This window comes from Ambystoma mexicanum, chromosome 12 (genome assembly GCF_040938575.1).
Source record: "Ambystoma mexicanum isolate Mex_15411 chromosome 12, UKY_AmexF1_1, whole genome shotgun sequence".
NCBI classification, from domain to species: Eukaryota; Metazoa; Chordata; class Amphibia; order Caudata; family Ambystomatidae; genus Ambystoma; species Ambystoma mexicanum.
In genome coordinates this window covers 830,466,185-830,488,659 of record NC_090936.1, presented here as the reverse complement: position 1 = coordinate 830,488,659, position 22,475 = coordinate 830,466,185, and the positions used below count along the sequence as shown (strand labels likewise).

The 22,475-nt window shown below is 43.4% G+C and overlaps 1 protein-coding gene across 2 annotated transcripts in view; it reads left to right on the top strand.

Moving 5' to 3' along the window:
• The window catches only part of LRRIQ1 (leucine rich repeats and IQ motif containing 1), a 2,234,608-nt gene that overhangs the window by 1,527,289 nt on the left and 684,844 nt on the right, over positions 1–22,475 (top strand). For both annotated transcript variants that reach the window (XM_069629324.1, XM_069629323.1), the window contains one exon: positions 137–232. In XM_069629324.1, coding sequence (XP_069485425.1) covers positions 137–232 — 96 coding nt within the window. The remainder of the gene's footprint in view (positions 1–136; positions 233–22,475) is intronic.

Here is a 22,475-nt window from a genome sequence, read left to right as displayed (position 1 = left end):
CTTTACCTTTTGCAGCTAAAGCAAGACTCCGGTATTTGTATAGATTGTGTTTCGGAGAGCAAACACATTTTGGTATCTTTTAGAACCCACAGAGTTATAATCCGTTTTCTTTAACTATCAACCTTTTTTATGGCAGTTCAGAGAGCACAACGTTGTCAGGTCGGCCCTATTCAAGGCCCAGTGATGAGAACATGTTCAAGTCTGGAAAAGAAGAAATAATTTCAGAGGAATGGTATGTAATTTGGTTCTCATCTCTAACTATTATTACTTTCAAACTTGTTCTTTCAGATGTAGAACTCTTTCCTATCTGTACTTTACTACTGAAAAATGTAGAAACAGTGCAATGTTAGCCAGATGAAAAATACAGCATTTTTCCAGAAATTGCAAGCAATGAACAATGTTGAAAAATATCATACCTTTAGTTGCCTAACACATATTTTGATTTACATCCGTAGTTCTCATATAAATGGCGCAGATTGTGTGATGTGCATGTAAAAATAGAAATGTTCTTTTTCCATGGAGGAGCAACACTTTTCCTAAAAGCGCCATATTCTGTTAAACTAGGAATGTGGCAGCTGGGCATCAAAGGGTTGACTTGTGCATATGCCTGATTTACGACCTGACAAATACCCTAGTCACCATCATTCATTCAGGGCAGACAATGCGAGGGCCTTCTCATATTCAGAAACCCTTTTTGCATGTGAAACGAACACTGGCAAAGCCACCAGTTTTGAATTTGTGCAAGCATGAGATAGGCACTGCCATGTTGGTACTACCTAACCATAAGACTGCAACAGCTGGACAATTGTGCGAGTACCTAAGCATATGGGAGCAGAGCCTGACAAATGCCTACAAAACCGTTTGCTTTGACAATGCTTGCTTTTAATAGGACCTCAGATGTAAGGATACATATGCTGTTTATAAAACAAGTGGCTCTAGAAAATCTTGGTTAACTCATTTTTATTACACTAGTAATATATTTATAGATGCAATAAAGCCATTAACTATCAGGAGACGGCTTTGAAATAACGCTCTCTGTCAATGATGCAGGTTTTCTTTTTTTACATTATTTGTTTTGCTTGACATTACAAGAAAAACGAGCAACATACAGATAATTGGTAGGTATACAGTCAACATACACAGACCGGCAGGAGATTGTACAGAGCAGTAATAAGCCTGTGGTGGCAAAGCAATCAGAAATACCTATATCACATTGGCGGTTAAAGCAGATGAGTTAGACGGCTGTAGGAGCTGTGGAGGACAGATCGCTGGCATCATAATGTTAGTGTTTTTAAACAGCAAGGAAAAAAACCTTCAACCTGCTGTGTCCTAGTAGAATAGGCCATTTCAGCTAAAAATAAGCCACACATGCACTGCACCACCTAGACGCCATCACTGGAATGTTGCCTTTAGATTAGAGTCACACAGCCATCAAAACGAGTTCCAAATTAGCTTGAAATATTGATTTGTGTTTCAATGAATACATTTTAATTGTCTCACTTTGCAGTGCTATTTTGTACATAGCTTTGTCAAAGCAAGACTGACAGTTCTTGGGGATGTAAGAAACAATCACTTATCACTGGCAGGCTCTTTACAGAGCACATTCTAATGTTACTGCTTGATAGAGCTAGCTCAGAGATCCCAGGAGATGTGGTTTGGGTGGAGAGGGGTATGCAATGGATCGAAATTGCCATAGAGATTAGCACAGCCAGAGGCAGTCAATTGGTGAGTAAATACCCAAACACCCTAGGATAGGCGTGAACCGGCCTCCGTGGGAAGGCACTGTGGAAAGGCTCAGGTCCTGACTGAGCTGACCGAGCTGCAGGCTGCCCCAGAACACTTAGCCCCATCACCACTGGTGCTGCCCACCACCCTACTTGCCCTTGCCCACCTGGCACCTGTACCCACCCAGAGCCTGGACCTCACACTTGAAGCACAACCGACCACTTTGGTGCTCCGACGCTGCACTCTACTTCAGAGAGGTAATTTACATATGACCACTGAACACCTACAATGTGTAACTGTGAAACCACTTGCAGTAATATCTAATCACTGCTCCCAAGATTGCCACATGCTACCTATACCTAGTCATATGCTGTATCAACTGTTAGCTACTGTATTGCCGTACTGATGCACATACATTTAGTCATTTGAAAGTGCACTACCACTGCAAGCTGCATCCAGCCTCCCATCACACTGTTTCCTAGGTGATTTAGCCTTCCATTATATATTGTGTTTTGTAGCTGCTTTAGCCTGTTATCACACCGTGCCTTGATAGTTGCATCTAGCCTGCCACTATATTGTGTTTTGTAGCTGCTTTAGCCTGTTATCACACCGTGCCTTGATAGTTGCATCTAGCCTGCCACTATATTGTGTTTTGTAGCTGCATTAGCCTGTTATCACACCGTGCCTTGATAGTTGCATCTAGCCTGTCACTATATTGTGTTTTGTAGCTGCTTTAGCCTGTTATCACACCGTGCCTTGATAGTTTAGTCTAGTTTATTATTTGTATAGCGCGCCATACCCTGGAGTATCAGGGCGCAAACAGACATGGATATGCACAACTTAGTTACAGGTACATAGAAACCAGATGGAGGTACAGAGATGCGCTGAGCTTGGTTACAGATATGCTCGGCTAATTGCAAGTACAGGAATAGGCAGGAAGTGTAGACATAAACAATATTACAGCAAGCAGATATGAGCAGGGAGAGATCAAGGACAGGGGAGCAAGGAGCATGCTCCTGTTCACGTAATATATAGTTATATACAGTAATGTACAATGTGACAAGTGGACTACTTAGCTGTCGTTCGCTCTCAGCCACCTAGTGAGGTTTTGTCTAAATTTTGCAATCTAGCCTGCCACTATATTGGGCTTTTTAGCTGCCACTACACCATGCCTTGATAGTTGCATCTAGCCTGCCACTATATTGTCCCTTTTAGCTGCTTTAACCTGCCACTACACCACTTGTGTTTTGTAGCTGCTTTAGCCTGTTATCACACCGTGCCTTGATAGTTGCATCTAGCCTGCCACTATATTGTGCTTTTTAGCTGCTTTAACCTGCCACTATACCATGCCTTGATAGTTGTATCTAGCCTGCCACTATATTGTGCTTTTTAGCTGCTTTAACCTGCCACTATACCATGCCTTGCTAGTTGTATCTAGCCTGCCACTATATTGTGTTTTGTAGCTGCTTTAGCCTGTTATCACACCGTGCCTTGACAGTTGCATCTAGCCTGCCACTATATTGTGCTTTTTAGCTGCTTTAGCCTGTCAACCGTGTCACCCCTGTGCCCCTGTGTTCTCAGCCTACCCAGCTATACTCTATAGTATAAGTTATAATACCCTATACGTCAGCAGAATGCATATTAGCACGACCCTATCAACATACGCCCCACTGCTGCTCCTACAACTAATACTGGTAACTATGGACCAATCTAAATATGTACCTTGCCCTACTATCCATAGAAACTCTAGGCTTCGCGCTAGACTTTCCACCCTCTACGAACTGCAGGCACCTAGCAATGTCTACTCGAACCGTCGCACCATTCCCAAAAACCAGACTAGGAACTTAACGCATCCCAAACCACAACTACCTGCTAGCACCATAACGAAACAACCCACCCTAGCTACCTCTGACATCAACTGTCTTGCTAAAACAACGTCCATAACAGGAGCACTGATCAATGCTAGATCAGTCGTGGCCCATGCCACTGAAATAGCCAACCTCCTTACACTAGATAACCTCGACCTCCTAGCAGTCACAGAAACCTGGCTACATGACGCAGCAGGTCCAGCCCTCTCCCTAGCAATACCCAAGGAGTATCAACTACTAAGACTAGACCGCCAGAACACCAGAGGCGGCGGCTTAGCCATCATCTCCAAATCCAACCTGAATGTAAGATTAACACCACTGCCCACCCTAAAATCCTGCAAACTCCTGACCACTAAATTACCAATATCCCCATGCCAAACCCTAACTATCTATCTCATTTATAGGCCACCAGGGCCCCTAGGCCTATTCGAAGAGGAATTATCCAGCCTCTTAGCAAGCAACACAAAAAAGTAATCCCAGACAATGATCCTTGGTGATCTTAACCTAGGTCTTAATGACCCAGATGACAAGCAAGCGCAAGCTATTGCCATCATGCTTGAGGGACACGGACTCACCCAAAATGTTCTCACCCCCACCCACGACAAAGGGAGACTATTAGACTGGGTAGACACCTCCAACTCCCCTACTACCATCACCAAAATTACACCCCAGCCGTGGTCTGACCACTTCCTCACTAACTTCTACCTAACATTCAACAAGATGCTCAGGATTGAAAAAATAATGGCACCATCGGTGCCCACTAGATCCAGAAAAATTTCACACCTGACAATATCTTACCCCTACTCCTACCAACCATCAATGCCCTGCCAACAGATTCTGACCCAGATACCATGGTCAGAATATACAACAACACCATGGCCATAGCCATGGACACCGTCGCCCCACTGAAGAATTGTAAAAGTAAACAACAATCCCACCTCAATACTTGGTTCAGCCCCCATCTAAAAGAACTGAGATTGGAAAAAAGGAAGCTTGAAACTGTATGGCGACACACCCCCACAGCTGAAAACAAACTTAACTCAAACAATGCGCTACCAACTACAAGAAAACAATCATTCAAGCTAAAAAAGACATCTATAATGACAGAATCTCTAATGTGTGCTCCAATACAAAGGAATTATTTGCAATCCTGCGAGAACTTGAATCTCCTATACCACCACCTGACAACGTACCCAAAGACAAGCAATGGTGTATCAATATCCAAAACGCCCTCGCAAATAAAGTGAAAACACCACAATCCAAAATTACCCTAAAAAAGCCTTGCTCCCTATCAGCGAAATGCACAGTACGCCCACACCCACGACTACTCCCAATCTTAGCTGAACACCTTTCAAATTTGCTAAAGTCTCTACTCATGAAACTGAAAAAATCATTGCCTCACTAAAACCCTCAAACTGCAAAGGTGATTACTGCCCGGCCCAGATAATCAAGAATGCCGCCAGAGACCTAGCCCCATTCGTCACCAAACTTATCAACAACTCCTTCTCATCTAGCACAGTCCCAAGCAGTTTAAAAGAGTCCTGGGTTCTCACCCTGCTAAAAAACAAACCCTGGACCCCTTCATCCCCACTAACTATAGGCCCATCACCACGGTCCCCTTCCTCCTGAAGATAATTGACAGAGTGGCCTATCTCCAAATTCAAAAATACCTGGAGACTAACCAACTCCTTGGCACTCGTCAATCTGGCTTCAGACCTCAGCACGGCACTGAGACCGCACTTATAGATCTCAAAGCCCAAATTGACGAACTTAATGACTAAGGAAACACAGCTATGCTACTCCTCCTTGACCTGTCGGCGGCCTTTGACCTAGTGGACCACGCAGTACTTAGCAAACAACTAGCATCAGCCGCCCACTTCTCAAGTGAAGCTATAGCCTGGGTTCAATCTTTTCTCGACAAAAGAAGTATGCGAGTTTTCTCCACCTTAGACTCTGCAGACCCTATCCAGACAACATGTGGAGTCCCACAGGGCTCCTGTGTCTCGCCAACGATATACAATATCTTTACTAAACCTCTATTCGACAAATTGGACAGACTGGGTGTCACCTACACAAATTATGCAGACGACACCCAGATCCTCATCCCCCTTTTGGGCAATTTCGCTACGGATACAGCTTTAGTAAATAAAATGTACACCCTCATTCAGGCATGGATGGCACCCCATGGCCTCTGCCTGAATGACGAAAAAACAGAGATCCTCATTCTAGGCTCACCTAACAACTAAAAAAAAACTCTATTCCAACTACAGTTCCTTCAATATCGACGGCAACATAATCCCCGTCGCCAAGGAGGTGAAGACCCTTGGTTTCTACTTGGACTCCACCTTGTCCTTAAAGAAACAAGTGAACTCCCTGGCCTCATCCACTGCCTATACTGGCAAAATCATTAAAGCATGCAGACCCTTCCTCTCACCAGCTAGCTGCATTATCCTAGCCAATGCACTGATCCTCTCAAAACTGGATTACTGCAACGCACTTTATGCAGGCGCTAACAAATACATCATCAATAAACTCCAAACCCTGCAAAACAACATGCTCAGAACGGCCTTGAAACTCCCAGTCAGAGAGCACATTTCAAATGCGCGCAGAAACTTCAATTGGCTAAAAATCAGCTATAGGATCACCTTCAAAATTGTCACACTAACATTCAAATGCCTGAACAATGCTGCCTCCCCATACCTCAGGGACAGAATAATAAGAAAAACCTCTTCACAACCAACCAGAACAGCCAACTCTTTCTGCCTCCAAACCCCAAGATTCCGACTAAAAAAAAACAGGAGGCAATAGCTTCCCCGTGCAAGCAGCTCAGTACTGGAATGCCCTACCAGTTGAACTAAGACGGGATCAGTCCTACAACAGCTTCAGGCACCATACCCGCACCTGGCTCCGTCGCAATGACCTTTGAAACTTGAGACCTTGTGAATTGGGTACTGATAGCATACGCACCTCTCCACTCTATCATGTGAAACGTACATAGTGCATCTCCTGTTTATAATATGTACCTATATGTAAAGTAAAGATTGTATATAATGTAATTACCGTATATAACATATAATACCAACATGTGATAACACTGTAACCTGTAACCAAGTTCTAAGTATTCTTGTTACTCTGTGCGCCCAGCTACCCAAGGGTTTTCTGGCGCCCTATGAATAAACAACCAACCAACCAACCCTACAGGCTGTGTGTCCAGCCTTGCAGCATAACAGTAAGACTCGTTTGGTATAACGAGTAATCCGAATGCACTCTATTGGGGGAATAATTCCCCTTCCGCCGATCTATAGATATTCAAAACAAATGTTTGCAATAGTGTTTCCATAAATATATTCACACAGCAAATGTGTTAAGGATGTATAGAACACAATGATTCCAACTATTTCTGAAATGCAGTAATTGAAATATTTATTTTAAAAATATTTTTTTATTGTGTACATATAACCTTATAAAGACCTTATACACCCTTCAACCATTTAACCATAGTCAACTCAAAATGAAAAGAAGATTCACAATTTATAATAATCCAAATCAATCACATAACCTAACATAAAATTTGTTCAGTAAATCAAATATCACATTACTAAATATCACAATATAAAACATCAGATTAAATAAATTTCCATTTATACATTGCACCCACAGTAGTTGCACATCAACAGCTGTGCAATTATTACAGTATTTCCTGAGGTAGCAACCCCTTAACTTGTCCATACATGTACAATCTGTTATTAGATGGCATATGGATTCCAATACCCGATGGCCACATAGTTGGCAGACTCTTTCTCTCCTAGGCATACCCATACACCCGCCCAATACCTCCATTGAGGGCATAGAGTTAAATGTAATATCCAGGTATTTCCTTACAATGTTACTGTATGGGTATGCCTTGAGATATTTCGTCGGGGCCTACATCCGTCAATGTAGCTAAATAATTCCATACAATTAGATTTTGATGCAAGCATTTCAATTTGTTGATCTCTATCCTGGGAGTGCAAAATAACACTTTATTTATTTAAATAGTCCCAACCGGCATTACAATTAGCTCCAATTCCCACCCTACTGCAGTAGACTCAATGTTTCTCAGCAGGCCCTGTCTAAGAGGGAAATTCAAGGTGTTGAAGGTAAACCATAGGCGATGTATCAATTTATCTACTTCAGCGGTAACTAGCTTCCTATACAGCAATGTTAACTTCTGTCTAATCACTGCTTTACAGCTAGCCATGTTGAGTTACAGGGTTAGGTATTCACCGGCAGAGTTGGACTTTTTGCCTAATTTCCGTAGGGTTCTTGCCTCTAATTTATCTAAGCAGAACACAAACTTACTTCCCCAAATTCCAACCCCATAGGTCATGATAGAGCGAATTATTGCTTTATACAGTGTAGCGATTGCTTCCAGGCTGTGGCCACCGTAAATACCTGAGAAAACATTGATTCCGCCCACTATTTTAATTACTTTTAGTTTTATCAATTTTCAGTCTTTATCACATTTTAACTGGTAATCTACAGTTATGCTGAGATATTTGTAGTCTCTAACCACCTCTAATTCATACCAGTGGAGGTACCACTTGTCATTCTTTTATTCCCTTTACTAAAGACCATAATCTTTGTTTTCACTGTGTTAATCCGTAGCTCATTATTCTTTGAGTATTGTTCCAAGGCATGTCATTTGTTTTGTAGACCATGCAGACCATAGCCCATAATCAAATTGTCCACACAGCCTAACCAGTAAAGTACCAAATCCCCAAATTTCACAGGGCACACCTCCAATGATTAAATAAGCAAGGTGCCAACAGGCATCCCTGCTTAACTCCCCTTGATGTGTTCATCCAGTTAGTGAGCTTCCCAGCTTGATCCAGGCACACTCTAACCCTGGTGTGTGTATGTAGCGCCACAATCATATGCAAGAGACCGCCTGAGATGTACGAGTCGCTTTGTTTTTTCCAGAGTGGACCTCTATTCACCGTGTCGAATGCGGCCAAATAATCTATATAGGCCACCTACAAAGGACGTCCCCTTCTTATCCCACATAAATTGTATTATGCTTGTAAGGGATAATATTTTATGAATGGTGCCCTTTTTCTTGCAGAAACTGGTCTGGCCAAAGGGCAATATTTTAGCGCTCTGACACCAATCTGTGAGTTCTGTTAGAAGAATGCTGGCGAAATCTTTTTATGGAATACTAAGCATGGCAAGCAATCTGGTAGTTAACAGGATCATTTACATGCCCCTTCTTAAACACTGGCAGTAGTGTGCTTGCCAACCTTTTGGGATTTTTACAGATATGCTAATTGTAGCCAGTACGCCAAATAATACACAGGCCCATAATAGGGGGTCCAATTTAAATAAAGCATTACAGGTTCCATCTGGGCCCATAGCTCTAGAGACCTTAAATTCACTAATTCATTTAGAATGATTGACAAATGGCACATAATTGGGTTACTAACAGACAAGGAATCTCTATTCTTAGTGGTTGAACACCCACGTATGCCCACCATATACTTTCTAACTAAGGTGCACAAGGAATTTATCCAAATCCCAGACGGGAGGCCAATCATCAGTGCCATGGGCTGGGTCACTGAATCATTAGCCCAGTACATTAAGAATATCATTCACCTATATCAGGGATACTATGCACATCCTACAGATGATACTGTTAGTTACACTAGATGTTCAAGCCCTTTACACATTTATAGAAGATAAAATAGCACTAGGGGCGATGGATTTCACTTATGAGAATGAGGCTGCATCTTTCTTCTCAGACTTAGAGATGCTGAAGGAACTATTACTCTTTTCACTATCGAATAATGTATTTCTCTTTAATGGAATTTACTAAACAAATAAAGGGGGTCGCCATGGGAGCGACATACGCTCCAGCCATAGCGAACCTGTTCATGAAAAAGTATGAAATGGTCCACGCCCTATCAGACGACAGGTACAACAAGAACATTATTAAATGATACCGCCATATTGACGATGTGATCATGATTTGGTCAGGGAGAAAAGGAGAACTAGGCGAGTTCAATGCCTGTCTGAACTCCAGTGATTTTGGTATCCTTCTGACATCTATAAATAGAAGGACTACTATAGACATTTTGGCTCTACGGATCACTGTGTTTGAAGGGCAACTGGACACAATGACTTTCCGAAAACCAGCAGAGGTCAACTCTGTGCTACATGCCAGCAGCTGCCATAAGAAGAGTGTGATTCACAACATCCCCAAGGGGGAATACACATTTCAAAAATGAACCTGCATTTCACAAGGATGGATTCATGTCTAGAGGCTATCCCAAACATGTAATCACCAAAGCAGAGAAGGAGACAACCAAGATTGACAGAGCAACCCTCCTGACACGTAAGGTCAGGTCCAGAGAACCGGCTGGTGCAAAAACAAGATTTGTAACCCGATATACCCAAAATGGTCACAGAGTGTAACAAGCCATCACAGAACATTGGCATCTTCTCCAAATTGACCCAGATATTAAACCCAGGGTATCTGAAGTACCCCTATTTTCCTTCAGGAAATCATCAACATTAAAAGCATGCTCAGCCCATCATTCATGAAACCTACCGCCCAAACCAACTGGCTGCTTACAGCCCAGGCAATGCGTTTCGTAAATGCGGAACATGCACTATGTGCTGTGAGAAACCTGAAGGTGTCTCCCTAGCTAGTCCCCGGGGCTCTGTCATCCAGGTGGCCAGGACATGGCCATCGCAATTGGATCCAGTTCCTAGGGTGGACCAGTGAGGGAGGATCACCTGGATGGGGGGGGGGGGTCATTGGGGAGTGGGACACCAATGGGTGAGACACGGTATCCCCCTTCTTTCAACACCTTTTCCTCATCCTACCACATAGGGTTTTCCAAAACACTGCCCCTGCCCCGACAGAAACACTTTTGCACAACACGGAAGACAACGGACTAACTCCAGAGCAGTTTACCTGACATATCCCAATACAAAGGTCAGGCAAAGTCAGGCATTTGACCAGAATCGCACACACCTGACGGCCCTTTCCCTTCCCCACAGGGATAAAAGGTGGAGCACAAGGCGAGCAAGACAGACCGCTCGACGTGAGAGTTAACGCAGCACGGCAGTTGAAGCATAGGAGAAAGACGGCGCCTACTGAGAGGGTGACAAGGAGGGAAGCGACCTTGCCCTTTTGGACCAAGGCCTGTGAAACCTCTGCAGAAGGAATTATAAGACCATGAACAACAGTCAGCATGTGTTGTAGCCGATGTCTACGGTACATGAGTCCCTCCTCTGCCGATGACCAAGCTGGGGAGAGACGTAAGTCTCTGTGGTACCAACATTGACTCGAAGGAGAAGAAAGCCAAGCGGTTCATCACAGCCAGTGAGTAAGAAACCGAACTGTGTTGAACGATAAATAGCCACCGGCTAATTTGACCTTTTGAGAAGCTTAAAGATACTATTGATGAAAGAGGGGGAAAACCAGCAACAGAGAAGTCCGGCGCCACATAGGTTCTTAGGCAGGAAACTCTGAGCGATTACCTGATGGAAGAAACTACCGTAACCAGAAGCCCTTGGGAAGAGGCGAGAAGAGGTCAAAGGGGTCATACAGGGGTCTTGAAAAATCCTCTGTACCCTCAAAAGTCTTTGACCAACAGATGATTGCAAAGCTAAGGGAAATGAGTCCTGCATGGTGAAAGGAGCATATGAACAGTGTGTTGTAAAAGTTGTCGAGAGTGAACCCGGCAGAGGGAAGCTGACAAAAGGAGCAAAGCCGGAAGAACTCTTTAAAAAGACATTAAGGTTCGTGAAAGTAAAAAAAGCTACAGTGAACCCAATGGAGGGAGGCTAACGTCTGAAAGGGGTCTGAGTCCGAAAGAGGGGGATCTGGGGTGGAAAGTTATCACCCAAAGTTCTTTGAAAAAAGAACTGTTTAGTCGATTTGTTGAATACTGTTTTGAGAAGGTCTATGCCCGGAAGAGGGGGACCCAAGGGTGAAGCAATCAACCAAAGTATACATGGAACCGAACTTTGTGTTTGTTTGTTAGATACATCAGACCTCTAAGGCAAAAGACTTTTTGTTGAAAAGAGACTTAACCATCGAATAACCTCATAGCTGATACAGAACTGTTGGCTCGTGCTGGGAAAGCTTGAGCGTGTGCTGTGCTCAGGAGAACCACTTTGTCCCGTGCTCAACACATGGGGAAGGGAGACCCTGGCAATCACATCCTGACTTATTATTTGTGAACACTTCTTTCTTTATTGAAAACCCTATTCCCTATTTCTGTATTTAGTTGTAAGGATTTGGCAATAGTTTTATTTAGTATAAGCCTTTTTATTTTGACACAACGCTACAAGCACTGCCTTATTTTTCATTTGATGGTCGAAGCTTGCTCCCATCTTAGATATAGGTTTAGTTTAGGCATTTTTCCACCCTGCATTTACAGTTTAATAAACACAGTTGAACTGTGATCACTTGTGTCTGTCTTTTCTGTTGCCACCATGAGTTCCTTACAGTGCCCATACACCCAATCCACAAACTTAAGTTTGGGGATATGGACCAGTACCACATGAAGCAATTCATCAACTGCAGCTCTAAATATGTAGTGTATGTTATTATTTGTGTTTGTGTCTGTAAATATTCAGAGGTTACAAACACTTCAGAACAACGCCTTAAGAGCTGCACTTGGCGTGAATAAAAGAGAATGTATCTCTGCTACTGGATGCCAATACAAGTGGCTCTCTACTCGCAACAAAATTTCTTCTAAAAATGGTCTCCCTTACTCACAAAGCATTACACAATGCAGCTCCTAGTTAACTTGCAGACAAGCTACACAGAAGAACATCCACCGGACCCACGAGAGCCAGCAATGCAAACTGCCTTGACGTACCTAGATTCCGACTTACCAAGATTGGTGGCAATAGCTTTCCCGTGAAAGCATCCAAACTTTGGAACTCCTTGCCATACCAGCTTAGAGTAGATCAACCATACTTACAACTCAGAAGTAACTTCATTAAAAACTTTGGAAAAATGCAAGAGATTTTGATTGAGTATCAGGATGAAATTAAACTACGTAAATTCAGAAAATATTTTCGGGACAATAAAGATTATCGAATGGATAGAGTATATACCTTCCAGCCGAAATATGATAATATCACCCCCAGAAGCAAACCCACCTCTGCACATACTACACCGGCAAGCTCTGATCCAGAGTCAGAAGGCGATTCTACTGAACTAGAGCCTAGGGAAACTAACAGTAATGAACAAGGCAGCAGGGAACAAGGCAGCAAGGACCAAACCAATATGGATGGGAAGATTTTTTTTTAGAAGAAATACGCAGATTCAAGAAAGGGGACCAGAGATTTCTAAACACCAAACAAGTCAGATTTCAAAAAACACCCACTGTGTTTACTCCAACAGCAGATACCACACAAGGGGCAGGAGGGGGGTGGGGGCGGAAGTGGAAGCGGAAGTTCAGACGAGGACAATACACGTCCGGGGATTTTGACCCGCTACAGCACCAAAAAACGGATGGGCGAATGAATGACATCAATCTGGTAATTAACTTGTCTAATAAGGTTTTGTCAAAGGATGAGATTTCAGTATTGAATAAAGGACTTTTTCGCTCCAAGCGCGTCAACAAATTTTGTGGACTTTGAGATTGATGTGTTCAAATTTCTTGGGAAACTTAAACTTAAAAAATATTTTGCAACTCAGGTAAAGACCTATGTACCCAAGCCTCTTTTGAAACCAATAAGCACCCTGTCCATTTCGGATGTCAGCAACATTGGAACATTAATGTCGCTTAATCAAGATGTTATTTCTTCCAGGGGTGTTATTTTCTTCCAGGGGTGGGGCCAAGCCTGATTTGCATATGGTCTTTCCCTTCTGTAATGGCTTGGCAGGCGAAGAACGGTGGTCTGGAGGGTTGCCCAGAGCATTGCCAGTGGTTAAGATTAAGTCTAAACCTTCCAGCCATCACCTCTTTGTTTTTGCTATGTCACCCCGAGTGGGACGGGTATGCCCAGACGTGGGTCCCGTGCCTGCTGGGCCTAGAGACCCAGGCTACTCCTCACTGATGAGCCCCAACAAGGGCGAAACATGTTTGGGGATGCTTGTGGTCTCGTGCAGAAGGGATGTGGCCTAGCAGTTCGGGCTGGACTGCCCCTCCTGGGGTGGGGCCAGGCCTGATTTGCATATGGTCTTTCCCTTCTGTAATGGCTTGGCAGGCGAAGAACGGTGGTCTGGAGGGTTGCCCAGAGCATTGCCAGTGGTTAAGATTAAGTCTAAACCTTCCAGCCATCACCTCTTTGTTTTTGCTATGTCACCCCGAGTGGGACGGGTATGCCCAGACGTGGGTCCCGTGCCTGCTGGGCCTAGAGACCCAGGCTACTCCTCACTGATGAGCCCCAACAAGGTCGAAACATGTTTGGGGATGCTTGTGGTCTCGTGCAGAAGGGATGTGGCCTAGCAGTTCGGGCTGGACTGCCCCTCTTGGGGTGGGGCCAAGCCTGATTTGCATATGGTCTTTCCCTTCTGTAATGGCTTGGCAGGCGAAGAACGGTGGTCTGGAGGGTTGCCCAGAGCATTGCCAGTGGTTAAGATTAAGTCTAAACCTTCCAGCCATCACCTCTTTGTTTTTGCTATGTCACCCCGAGTGGGACGGGTATGCCCAGACGTGGGTCCCGTGCCTGCTGGGCCTAGAGACCCAGGCTACTCCTCACTGATGAGCCCCAACACGGGCGAAACATGTTTGGGGATGCTTGTGGTCTCGTGCAGAAGGGATGTGGCCTAGCAGTTCGGGCTGGACTGCCCCTCTTGGGGTGGGGCCAAGCCTGATTTGCATATGGTCTTTCCCTTCTGTAATGGCTTGGCAGGCGAAGAACGGTGGTCTGGAGGGTTGCCCAGAGCATTGCCAGTGGTTAAGATTAAGTCTAAACCTTCCAGCCATCACCTCTTTGTTTTTGCTATTTCTTCCAGGGATACCATTCACCAAGACTTGGACATTAATGTGAGACATCTTAATATTCGAGAACTGAGACCCAACTCTAAATTCACACCACAATTTCTGTCAGAGAATGTTCTAGATACTTTTCATAAGGAACTCATTTCAGACATACACAGACATTTAGACAGTAATTCTAAAAAGGGTGGCAGGAAGAGATTCAATCTTACAAGATCTGAATTTAAGGCATTGGAAAATCTTGCAAATGACGAGAGCATTACGATCAAGGAGGCCGATAAGGGTGGCAATATAGTCATCCTTAACACCCAGGACTATATTGCAATGGGTAGAGAGCATTTATCCACACCTAACTGTTACTTGAAGCTTAAATCTAATCCTACCAGGAAAATTGTAACAGATCTGGGAAGCCTGCTACAGGAATGGTATATCAAAGGCTTTCTTACCAATGAGGAAATAAATGTTCTTTATATCTCTGAACCAACTATGCCGACGCAATATTTTCTGCCTAAAGTGCATAAGTCTGTTGATAAGCTACCTCCAATTCGACCTATAATGATTGGCATTAATTGGGCCATGGAGGGTTTATCCAAGTATTTGGATGAAGCGTTGAAGCCATTTGTGTTGACAACATTGTCCTACATCAGGGACAGCACGCATGTGCTGCATATCCTCAAAACAGTTAAATGGGAACACAATTATTTGTTGGCTACCATTGACGTGGTCGCCCTGTAGACCTCTATTGACCATGAGTTAGCTGTGATGACGGTTGATTACACTTTTCGTAACTCTTCGCCTCTTTTACACAACATGTTGATTTGCTAAAGGATTTTCTAAGATTTGTACTGTCTAATAATGTGTTTATATTTGACAATGAATACTATGCACAACAAAAGGGAGTCGCAATGGGAGCGGAATTTGCACCCTCCCTTGCGAACCTCTTTATGGCACAGTATGAAGAATCACATATTCAAAGGAATGATGTCTACGGGAGTAACCTCATTCTATGGCGACGTTTTATTGATGACATTTTGATAATTTGGAAGGGAACACAGTCATCATTTGAGGCCTTTCTAGAACACACCAATGACAATTATTTTGTTATTAAAGTCACTGGCAACTGTAGTCCCTTGGAAATGGATTTCCTGGACTTACATATCTTTGTTGAGAACAACAGCATCCACACTTCTACTTTTCGTAAACCAACAGAGGTGGACTCAGTGCTGCTTGCCCAGAGTAACCATCAAAAGGCAACAGTGGACAACATACCGAGTGGGGAATTCCACAGGGCTAGAAAGAATTGCAGCGAAACCTCGGATTACATCCAGGAATGTAAGATTCTTCAACAAAGATTTGCTAATAGAGGGTACAAGGAACATGTCATTAATAAAGCGTCGTCCAAATTTGCTGATGTGCGACAGGATGACTTATTTGTCGAACAAGACATGTCTAAAGATACATCATATCACATTGCGATCATTACCAAATATTCTAATGATTCTTCAATTCTGTACAAACTGGTCAAGAAGCATTGGCATATTCTCCGATTAGATAAGGATTTGTTACCTTTCTTATCAGAAAACCCAAAATTTACTTTCACCAAAGCACTTACCATTAAACAGAAAGTATGTCCCTCCTGTTTGGACACATCCAGTGGTGCTGCTGGTGGTTGGCTCAAGGCCACCAATGGTTTCTTTAAGTGTGGTCATTGTAACCAATGTATATTTGCACATGATAATTGTCAAACATTTACTGATATGTTTGGAACTGTAGTTAGAATCAATAGTTTCATTAACTGCAAATCCTGCTATTAGTATATGCGATCGTGTGTGTGTGTGGTAAATTATACATTGGCAGCACCATTCGCCAATTGAGAGTTCGCATCAGGGAACATTTGGCGAGCCTCAGGACACCTGAGGCCAAATCACCATTGGCTATTCACTGGAAATTAGAACATCAACTACAAGATAAGGCTAATCTAAGATTTGTAGGTCTTATGAAAGCGAGTAGGAGCAAGAGAGGGGGCGATATTCAACTCTGATTTAGGCAGATGGAATCCAAATTAATCTCTTTCTTAAGGTGTACAGAAAGGGGCCTCAATACTGATCATGAGTATGCATGTGTTTTTATAAGTTTAAATGTGTTTATTTTTGTGGTAACAATGTAATGTTATTTATGGCACTGACATGAGCCTGTTGAATATGGCCAGAATAATTATTTACACCAGACTAACAAGTTTTGTATTGTGTCAGGTTGATCTATCACTAATACTTCAATATATCATGCCTTTCCTACTTATGCCTAGCTGTGCACCATAATTATTCTGAATGTTAAGAGTAAGAGCATTCAGGGTCTTGCGACCCGTTTTTTCATGCATGCATTGAATCATTTTTTGAGTCATTTCTTTTTGGTTGGATTTTGTCACATTGTGCCTTTAATTGTAGGCGAGACTGATTAGTGGTTGTTTTTAACTATTGTGCCGATGCACGTGTGGTATTCAGTATTGTTATTCAGCACGGAGCACGGCTCCGCGCTTCGTTGCTGTCTGGCTGGGATTTGTTCACTTGTTGCCTTGGTAATACGGCACACGCGTCACGTTGTGATGCACACGTGACACTCAAGATTGTAACTCAGCATGAGCGTGTCTCCCGTGCTTCCCTGCTGTTTTGCTGGGACATGTTTACTCGTTGCCTTGGGGACACGGCATACGCGTCACGTTGTTGCATCCTCTAACGTTAATCATGTGATTTCTATTACTTAAACACAACGCTGAGTGCCGTTACGCGCTCATAGGATGTTTTCGCTGGGATTTTTCCCCTTTATGTGTACGCCGATTGACGGGTAAATTAATGATGCAGTGCTAATGCATGTTTTGATTTATTTGGTGCAGCTTTTGTAGATTTTTGTTTTAAGGAGCCTGGAATATGACATGCTTTATTTATTATAGGTGTTGAATTGTCAGAGCAACTGCACGCAGAAATCTGCAGAATTTGGTATTGTGTCCACAGTTACGGGTTTGCATCAGCAATTTATTTGGTTCTGGGACTTCATTGTTAATTTACAGGTATGCTTTTATAATTGTTTAGCACATATTCTGTATGCAATAGTTATACTTCTGAAGAGAGACATTACTATCTTTATTCATTTAATAGACAATTTCTGATCAAGATCTGAACGCTGGGTAAGGATGACTATTTCTATGTTACTTGTCATTTTCACCATTAGTGGACTTGATGGTTCTTATTGTGTTAGGGTTAATGCATGTAGGTATTCACCAACGGATGGTTTGGTTATTGATTCTTTAACTGATTTTTGTGAGGCAAAGATGCATGAATCTATGGGTGGCAATTCTGCTGGTGCTCTCTTTATTCTTTCTTTTCCTTTTTGACTTGTGGCTTTATAGTTTGTCACGTAATTGGTATTGTGTTCTGGTATATCATTTTACGCTCACATATCTAGTTACGCATCTCCATTATCTCACCTTAGTTTGTTCAAGGATTAGCCACTGATAATAGGATTCTGATGACATGTACTGTCATACAAACCTCATTAGGAAATCTTTTTGTTTGATTCTCCCTTATGTGTAATCAACACTTATTATGAATCCCCCTCCTCCGCCACATGGATCGTGGTATGTGTTTTTTCAATTACCATTATTTGTTGAATATGTAATCACATTATGTCCTGTGATATTATATTTGTTTATTGGATATTATGCATGGATGGTAATGCTTTCTGAACTGACTCATTTTTTATATTTGTGTTTTTGTAATGTATGCAGCCTTGAGAACGACCCGTAGGTCGAAACACGTGTCAGCTGATCAATGAATTAATAAATCTATGTGTTTAACATATTAGTTCCTGCATTTATGGAAGTGTCCACATGACAAAATTGCACATATTTGTTATGTTGATGTGAGCGTGTGATCCCTACCCACCACCCTTAATCTGAATAACTACATTAACATGCTCAATTTGACTGACCACTAGCTTGTGCCTGCACCAACCTCACCTAGGTTGCCTTAGACCATCCTTCTAGCACATTGTAATCTCTGATTATGTGCCTATGTACTCTTCCTGCTCATAACCTGCTTCAAATTGTATATGTGTATCTATGTCTTACTGTGAATATGCCTGTAACTTTATATGTCTTTCTGCAATCATAATTGTAACCATGTAAGCCTTGCATTTTCTTACTGCTGCGCCCTGTTACCCTTGGGTCTGGTGCGCATTATAAATAAACAAACAAACAAACAAAATACATTGGCAGGACCAGCGATCATCTGAACCTGCTTAGTTCCAAAGACACCAAGTACCCACTGGCCAATCATTGGAAAACTGAGCATCAATTGGACAACACAAGAGGCATTTGTTTCACTAGATTGCAACAGATACCACCTGACATCAGAAGAGGGAACAGACAGCTATACCTTCTACAATTAGAAGCAAGAATTATCTGCAAGCACAGTATAGTGACCTCCAGATTGAACATGATTTCAATGTATTGTTGTAAAGACCATATAACCACTGTGTAATTGTTATCCCTTCTATGCAACTGAGCACTAAGCACACCTTCTACATGGGTGCCTACCACAAGCTGGTCTTTTCATGGGATATCCACTCCTGTACCTGACACAATGTGGTTCTTTGTTCCCACTCCCCCCCACCGCCCGCCAGGACCACCGCCACCTTCCTAAAGTCCACCCAACCGAGCCCTACCTCCTACTCTCACTTCCTGATTGGCCCCAGCAACCAGTTACTCTGCCCCCTTGCATTACACACCTCTTCTTTTTTTATTTTATTTTTATTTATTTTTAAAACTTTTTATTTCTTATTTTCAACAGAGAATAACAAAAGCAACAGTATTTACAGCTTAGGTGAATGGGCTACGAACAATATCATAATTTGAAACAGAATTCAAAGTAAACAGCAAACTGTAACTCTATATTTGTTATGGTTGTTACTAGGGAACCAGCCTATGTAAATGGCGTCCCTCAACAGGAGGGAATCGCCGACAATCACCTTCTCAAAATTACACGAGTATATGAACAAGGCGTCTCCTACCTGGTCTTCGGAGGGTATTCGGAGGAAAGGAGTGATTCACCTGACACCCTCTCTCGGCGCTGATTGATCGGCGCAGAGTGAAGACGCCAGGGAAACCCTCAAGGGGGAGAAAACCCTCGCTGGTGGAATCCAACGGAGAAGAGGCTGGATGGGACGGGATGCAGATGCGTTTCCCCGTAGGGTCGGTTTGGCGTTTTACTCCTTTGTGTTAAATTCAACGTCTCCTTCCCTCAGCTGTCCGTGTTGACTGAAATAAGAGGGGAGAGATTAAACCTGATAGAAAAGTAAGTGAAAAAAAGGAAAAGAGGTTCAAGCAAGTGGAACCTACCCTTGGATTGAGAATGTATGGAGATGCTGAGAGATCGGATCCCAAGTGCGGGAGGAAGGGTAATATCTAGGTGGAAACAGACACTTTGGTATGAATGTAGCTTCTAAGAGAGAAGGAATGGTGATGACGGAAGTCTACCTTCCTTCCCGTACCGTAATCCCGACTGAGTGCTGGAACTAGTATCTGGAGGCCAGGACTTGGTTTCCAACCGCAGTGGCAGTCGGGAGGTGTAGTCCGTGTGCGTGTAAGATGTGGGTTGAGCTGTACAGAGAGAACAGAGGAGAGGGTTAACAAGCGCTGGTGGAGGGAATATATTATGGAGGACTGATGAGGAATGCTGCCTACCTAATGTGGAAGGGTCCCGGAGGTTTCCGTGTTGAGTTGAGCTACGAAAGGGATGGCTCAAGAGTTCCGGGGGGTGGATGTGAGGATTCCTATCGGAAGGGAGTAGAGAAAAATGGCAGTGAGATAAAGTCCTATTGATGTTCGGGTTCGGGTTCCGAGAAATCTAGAAGCGATACTCACGAAGCGTGACTTCTGTGTACAGTAGCAACGCGATGCTGTGATGGATTCGGAGCCGGAAATACGTTCCTGTGATGAATGGGAGGAGCTTGTTCAGCGGTCTCCCGAAACACTGCACTGTTCACCGGTAAAACCCCGGCCATCTTGGATTGGGGGAATTGTATATTCGATATACGCCGCCAACGGCGCCAGAATGACCATTTGCCAAGAACACTATGATTGTTCGTAACAGTATGCCCCCTTTTATACGCGACAAAGCCGGGTTTACCTGGATGGAAGCGATAAAATGATCGCACCAGTCTAGGGGCGTGAACTGCAGAAGCCGGTTCCCAAGATCGTTCTGCCAGGGAATAACCCTTCCAGTCCACTAAAAACTGTAACCTCCCTCTATTGTAGCGGGAATCGCAGATTCCGGACACCTCATATTCAGGGCCGGTGTCCGTAAGCACGGGAAGAGGATTTTTAGTGGTTTGTAAATGGAATTCATTCCGTATGTCTGGTTTTAACTGAGAAACATGAAATGTGGGATGTATACGTTTCCATGAGTATGGAAGTTTCAATTGAAAGGCTGCCTGACCCTTTTGTTTGACAACTATAAAAGGGCCGAAATACTTGGGGGATAACTTGGAGGTGACCAGTCTCTTAGGGAGAAATTTATTCGATAGCCACACTTTATCTCCCACTTGTATTGGGGGGGCTGGAGTTCGATGCTTATCTACTTGTATCTTGCCTTTGAGTCGTGCCTCTATCAAGGCTTCCCTTGCCTCTTTCTGTCCTTTCTGAATGATGTCTATCATCCCGTTGATGTCCGGAAAGGATGACGGAGAATAGGAAAGCGGTGTGAATACCGAAGGGTGAAATCCGTAGGTACAAAAAAACGGGCTGAGACATATTGCTGAATGTGGGGCATTGTTATAAGCAAATTCGGCCAGGGGTAATAGGCTCTTCCAATTATCTTGTGCGGCTGATATATAACATCTGAGGTAGGCTTCCAGGGTTTGGTTGAGTCTTTCTGTCTGTCCATTTGTCTGGGGATGGTACCCAGAGCTTAGAGCTCTGGAGATTCCGAGTATATGACATAACTGTTTCCAGTATTTGGAGGTGTACTGCGAGCCTCGATCTGATATGATGACTTCCGGAAGTCCATGCAGAGAGAATATGCGATCCAAGAATACCCTAGCCATCACAGCAGCGGATGGAATATTTTGGAGTGGAATAAAATGAGCCATCTTAGTAAGCGAGTCTACTGTCACCATGATGGTATTACATCCTTCCGAGATCGGGAGGTCCACTATAAAATCAGTGGATATGATTTGCCAAGGTTTGGAAGGTATCTGCATTTGTACCTGTTCTCCCAATGGAGGTCGTCTAGGGCTCTTGGTTTGAAGACAGATAGGACATGATGCTATGTATTCCCGGACGTCCTCTTTGACATTTGGCCACCAGAACTGTCTTTGTATAAGATCTAACGTACCTGCCCAGCCTCGATGACCTGCCGAGTTAGAATCGTGACAGAGACGTAATACTTCTAGATGCAATTCTCTGCGAGGGATAAAGATTCTTTGATCTTTGAGGAACAGGCCTTGGCGGGGAATCAAGTGGTATTTCCCAATTAAGTCTAACTGTGAGGCTTCCCATTCTCTTGACGCATCTATGATCTTTTGCAGGAAGTCTCGGATCACTGTTACCCTCATGGGTTTAGGGAACATAGGTTCGGACCTGAATGGAGTCTCCTCCACCGGGTCTCTCCGAGATAATGCATCTGCCTTCAGATTTGTTGAACCTGGGATGAAAGTAAACTTGATGCGGAAAGGAGAAAAAAAATGTGCCCACCGGGCTTGGCGACTGTTACAAGTTTGAGCATACTGTAATATGCGGAGATTGTGGTGATCCGTTCTCACCTCAACTGGGAATCGGGCTCCCAACAACAGATGTCGCCATTCCTCAAAGGCATGTTTGATGGCCAGTAATTCTTTTTCCAGGACGGTATAATTAAGTTCAGCTGGAGTAAGGGTCTTTGAT